At 38.1% G+C, this 5860-nt stretch overlaps 1 protein-coding gene across 2 annotated transcripts; it reads left to right on the top strand.

The window, feature by feature from the left end:
* Positions 1 to 1296: 1296 nt before the first annotated feature.
* Positions 1297 to 5317, top strand: cnpy2 (canopy FGF signaling regulator 2). Of its 2 annotated transcripts, XM_042500528.2 has the most exons (6): positions 1297 to 1492; positions 1675 to 1781; positions 1873 to 1988; positions 3211 to 3408; positions 3572 to 3668; positions 3787 to 5317. In XM_042500528.2, the coding sequence occupies exons 2-6, from the start codon at positions 1682 to 1684 to the stop codon at positions 3828 to 3830; spliced, it is 555 nt and encodes a 184-aa protein (XP_042356462.1). In that variant the 5' UTR covers positions 1297 to 1492; positions 1675 to 1681; the 3' UTR covers positions 3831 to 5317. The 2 variants fall into 2 exon arrangements, with proteins under 2 accessions (XP_042356462.1, XP_042356452.1); XM_042500518.2 differs by having other exon boundaries at positions 1301 to 1781.
* Positions 5318 to 5860: the final 543 nt, after the last annotated feature.

Below are 5860 nucleotides of genomic sequence, written 5' to 3'. Positions count from 1 at the left end.
TACTGTGCGCCAAAAATTGTTGTTGTTTCTGAATCTTGGTTATTTTTCTTTTAGTGAAAATAATGTGACAGAAATTCATCTCAGGCTCAGTGTCGGGTCTTATTTTTTTTTAAATCTTTATAGAAAAACACTGTAGCAATAAAGCAGTTGATCACAACCATTGTTCCGTATTGGACCCCTTTTCTATCATTAAGTAAACTAATAACCCCTGATTAAGTGTCATATGTTATGGATATTTCATATTATGTTCAATGCATAGCAAACTGCGTGAAGTTTACGAAAAACAAGCAATTTGGCTGAAATTTGATTATTTTTTGTAAATATTGCCTTAGAGATGAGTTTTCCTGATATTTTTAGTAACATTTTTTATGTTATTGTCTATCATGTAAGCTATATAGGCTATTATTTGATACATTTTTAACAAACAAATATTCAATGGGCTTCTTTTTTGACAAATTCAGTACCTATATTCTTCTCTATATTCTGGTCTTGTCTGGACCACTATTGTTTTAACTCTTTGTTTGTTTTAACTCTGTATTTCTCTAAAGCAGGATGAGGCTGTTTAATCAAGAGTGAAGGCTCTGTGAATGTAGCTTTAGGGCATTTCTAGAACGTCAGGACATTTCTCTGATTTTAGGACATTTCTAGGATTTTAGATATTTCAAGGATATTAGGACATTAGGGACAAGCTCTATTTTTATGCTGTTTTATTCACTCTGGCACCTTATTTATACTAATAGTACAAAAACAGTTTCCAGTGTGAATCACTTTACTTTTGAATGTGAATTAGAAAATGGTTGGGGGGGCAGATGTGGTCCGCATAGCTTTAAGCAGGGCCAGCGCTTGGCATAGGCGATATAGGCGGTCGCCTAGAGCGCTATCTGCAGGAGGGGCGCCGCCACGCCGCCAGTCCCCCTTGGCCTCACGGGAAAATAATAATAAAATAATTTTCTACGCCCACTGGCGCCCTCACTTAGTGTTTTCTGTCTAGAAAAAATATATATATTAACATTACAAATAAATAAACAGTGACATGTTCCTAAATTATGTGTGAGCACGTGATGTGTCGTTATTGGGTGCGGAGGTGCGGGTTAGGGTTAGGGCGCCTAGGGCACCAAATTGGGTAGAGCCGGCCTTGGCTTTAAGTATGTAAAAACTAAACTAGTCACATGATGTCACGTGAGCTATAGTCATATTGTATCTATTATCCTGCACACATATCCTCGGTCAGTTCATTTCAGTGGATAATTTTGCTCTCCGTAAAACGATCAACATGCCTCTGAGGTGAATAAGAGCCGCTCTCTGCTGAGAGGTTGCCTTGGTAACGTTTTAGGAAGCCGTTGGCATCTTCCCGGCCGCGCGTGGGCGCTGTCTCGAGCGCAGCTCCATCCTGTCCGGCAGCTCCGCTTGCTACGTCACCACATTCCACCGAATACGATGGCACAGCGTGTAAAAGCGTAAAGGTGGTCCCAGAAAACACTGCCAGAAACGTGTAAGTTGAATGAAAAGCTGACAAAATGTTTGTCTGTCTGTCAGAATCAGGCTCTGGTTCGCGGTAGTCACGCGCAGAAACGTCACAGTAGCAGCTGAGAGGCTTACTTGTTGCAGAGTCACTTGCATGTTTCTTTTGCCGGATGATGTGTCAGCCTGTGCTGTGGTGAAATCTGTGTTTAGACGCAAGATGAGGGAAGCGGCCGCCCTGCTCACACCCTGTGTGGTTCTCTGTCTCCTCCTGAGCTTCAGCCAGGCAGCCAGACAAGGACAGGACATGAGATGTGGAGGTATGTGGTCCATGTAAGCTTCACCGTTCAGGACACCAACACACACACCAGTCTTTAATGCGTATGTGTCCTCTCCCTGTGTCCCCGGCAGCCTGCAGGGCTCTGGTAGATGAGATGGAGTGGGCCATCTCCCAAATAGATCCAAAGAAAATGATCCAGACCGGATCCTTCAGGATCAACCCGGACGGCAGCCAGTCCATCAGAGAGGTGAGACAGCAGCAGGACAGCCACGTCGTGATGTGGCTGCACCACTTCACTACTACAACGCACAACCAAGCACTGCTGCACGTGTCATTTTCAGGCAATGTTTGTCTCATCAGCTTAACTTTCTCACTGTGATGAGATGCTACTACTAACCCAACTACTGACTATTTACACCTGCAGCAATAGTCAGCAATTTTGATGCAGAATTACTTTTTTATGTGTTTTTGTTTTTTTGGGGGGGAGAAAATAATTTCAGCCATTCTCTGATTACAGATTCTCAAATTCATTTGTCTTATATGATAGTAAAGTTATCATGCTGGGTTGTTCCAGCATATTGTGATGGCCATTAGTGTTTCTAATGTTTTATAGACTAAACAGTTAATCAGTTAGTTGAGAAAATAATCTGCAGATAAATAAATAATGAAAATTATAATAGTAGCAGCTCTGATGATCATGATGTGACCATGATTTGGGCTGGGTATCACACATCAATACTTTCTGAGTGCTAACTGAATTATGTCTGTAACGCCATGTTTCAAAAACTGCCAAGTGCAGGACACTGTAATTCTTTGATCAGAATTCAGCTGATTATTATTTCTTTTGTTTATATGCTTCCAGAACTAAATATTTAATGTTTTCTTTCCACCAGTCTGAAAGACGACATGTTATGGAAGCAAAATAGCCCAAAATCTCAAAGTTGCTCAGTGCATGAAACAATGTTATCACCTGTAGCATCTCTCCTAATACTGAGTGAGCTATCTTCATAATTTCTCTGGATATATTAGATAATTATGGCTAAAGATATCAAATCACTGTGAAAGACTACTTAATGTCAATATTGTATCAATGTGATGAAGTTCATTTATGTCTCTGGCATTTAGTTTGACAAAAATGACCAGTGACAGAGGACATTATCCACATTGCTCACTTCTTTAACAAGTAAGATGTAGAAAATTCATTCATTGTTTCATTTAGATTCAGTTATAGGGTAGAGTTCAGGTTTGTAAATTTGGTCAAGATGGTGTTATAAAACAAATCTGATTTGGTATTGGGTTAAAGGTGAAGGTAAGTGGACTCATATGTCACCAGACTGTTTATTTAGCAGCAAATCTGGACCGTGTCATTTATTATTACTACGTGTGGCACCAACTGAAGGCACTGTCACATGAAGAGAAACCTCGCATCCTCTTTAATTCAGAGTGTTCGTGTTCTTTGACGCCACCAGGTCCCTCTGGCTCGCTCCGAGGGAAACCTCCTTGAGCTTATGGAGACTGTGTGTGAGAGGATGGCTGACTACGGCGAGCACACAGATTCTTCCACAAACAGGAAGTCCTACATTAGGGTAAAGTCTCGAACTGGCGAGGCCATGGACCTCTCAGAGGCCACGCTGGATTCAAGAGTTACAAGCAGTTTAAAATTTGCAGTGAGTACAAAATTCCACCAAATAGTCATTAAACACACCATCATATGTTTTAATGTCCTTGCATAATTGATAATAATATTTTTTTTACAACCCACGCCCCCCAGTCCTTTGATTTCTACTGTGAATTGTGCAGCTTGTGACAGTTTTTTATTTGTTTCTGCAGTGTGAAACAATTGTTGAGCAGCATGAAGATGAAGTCATTGAATTTTTCGCTCATGAGACAGAAAATGTCAAGGACAAACTCTGCAGCAAGAGGACAGGTAAATTGTTGACTCACTCAACATGCCCCTTTTTTAATGCTTTATGAGTTTTATACTCTTGTTATGTTGTTTTTGCTTTATTTGGATTTATTGTTGTCTTGTCATGTGTGCTCTGCAGACCTCTGTGACCACGCTCTGAAAATACCCCATGACGAACTTTGATGTCATCCAGCCATGGCTGTCGTCTCTCCTCAGCAGAAATGGAGACGTTAGGTGCTGTAATGTTTTCAGCTGTCTCTTATCACAGGTTTACGCCATGGCAATGGTGGAAGATGTAAACACATTTCTATGTAAGACAGTATAAAACCCACCTAAAAGTAAAAGGGTTATTCCTGTGATCTGTGACAATTTAAGGACTAGTTTGCCATTTTTTAGCCGTATCTCTTTCAACCATCTTGTCACTTGTACTGTCAGTTATTGTACTTTTTAATATTCTGTTTCATGTGAGGACACTTGTGCTGCCTTCAGATGTTCTGAAACAGAAAAAAACAGAAACTGTGAATCTGCAAAAGTGAAGTTATAGTTCCCAGCGCATAAAGGATTTCTTACAGGATTTCTTGTGTGTATACAAGTAGCATTCTTAATCAAGGCACAAGTAGAGAGAGAGCAGGCTGAAATTTGGTCAAGTGGTCCTTAAGTCCATTTTCGTTTACATTGATAAAGTCTCCCAAAGCCAGTAAGAAGTAAATTGATGTCATTTTTGTTTATTATCCATAGTGAGTGGACATTCACTACCAGCAATCAGTGTCATTTGAGTGTTGATTTGAAATTAGAATTTTGTTTTATTTTTTTGTTTACCAGTATTTTTTTACTCTGTCTGTGATCACAGGAATAACTTGTTTCAATTGAATATTTCCATTAGATTATACTTAAAAGTTAAAGGCATATTGTGTTAGATCAGAAATGAAGAGGATTTGAGTGGAATTAGTTTCACCGTTATCCACGTGACAATATGTGCCTTTATTGTTGAACAAATATTTCCCATGTAAGGTCACACTCTTAAAAACAGTTTCAAAGTGTACAGCTCTTGGTTGCCCATATACTTAAACACACACACACACACACACACACACAAACTGAGGACTTTCATATTTGTCTGACTACAATGCATTGATTTGAAAAATGGTTGAAATGTTAATGTTATGAGGAGTTAATGTTAACATTGATAGTGTCTGAAAAGTTCTACTCTCCCACCACGCAGCTCTTTTTATCCAGAGCAGGAAAAAAATATATTTATACAGAACAAAGAAAAGAGTATAAAGTAAGTAGAAAATAGTTTATAGTTCCAGGAGCAGAAAAGAAAACCCCTCTTTTTGTGAAACACTACAAAAAAAAAACACAATCACCTTTAATAATGATATTTAAAGCATTCTGTTTTTACTTCTGACCTTCAAGAGTTGAATTCTGTTTTCTTCAGTCTAGAATTACTGAAATCCAATGTAAGCCCACTAGAGTGTGCTGTAGTCCAAAATCTGATAGTTAAATCCAAATGAAAGAATCGTACTCAGCTGGAAAGTCTTCATGCTGTACTGTTGATGTAGAGTCAAAGTATTTTTGGTATTTGTTTATTTTTCAATGTATGAAAAAATGAAATTGTGAACATTCTTCCTTTCCTTTTTTTATATATAAATTTTTGTAAGTTCTCTGCACCTGTTTTGTCTCTAATCAATGGAAATACATTTCACATAAATTAACCTTCTAATTTCTGAACTTTTACTTATAGAGCATCAATCAGTTAAATCACTAAAATATTTCATATCGGTACATTTAAAATTTTTGCATGCAAGACTTATACCAAGGTGACAGATAATCATCACCGTTAATGAGCTTACATGTATTTTTGTTGTTCATTCTAATGGTTTTGATGTGTATGGGTTTCTACTGAATGATACACACACATTTTAAAGTACTTCATTCAATTTTGTTGGGGCATTCATGCTTAAAAAGTATCTCAACTCTGTTGCTCCATAGATGAGTATAAATGACTTTGTCTCTTGTTGCCTGTACTGATAGCATCACAATTTTATTATTTTATGAAATATCTGACAAAATTTTAAACACTGAAATATAGGCAGGAAGGCAACAAGTGGAATTAAATATTAGATAAGATACATTTAGTGGCTGTTCTGGAGCTTTATGTTGTATCACATGATCTTCAGTAAAGACTTTGTCCTGTGGTCACGAAATTGTGA

The sequence above is a fragment of the Plectropomus leopardus genome, chromosome 2 (assembly GCF_026936395.1).
Source record: "Plectropomus leopardus strain MGB_pleo_1.0 chromosome 2, ASM2693639v1, whole genome shotgun sequence".
Classification (NCBI taxonomy): domain Eukaryota; kingdom Metazoa; phylum Chordata; class Actinopteri; order Perciformes; family Serranidae; genus Plectropomus; species Plectropomus leopardus.
The sequence above is the reverse complement of the archived record's forward strand: the minus strand, read 5'-3'. Positions and strand labels throughout refer to the sequence as shown.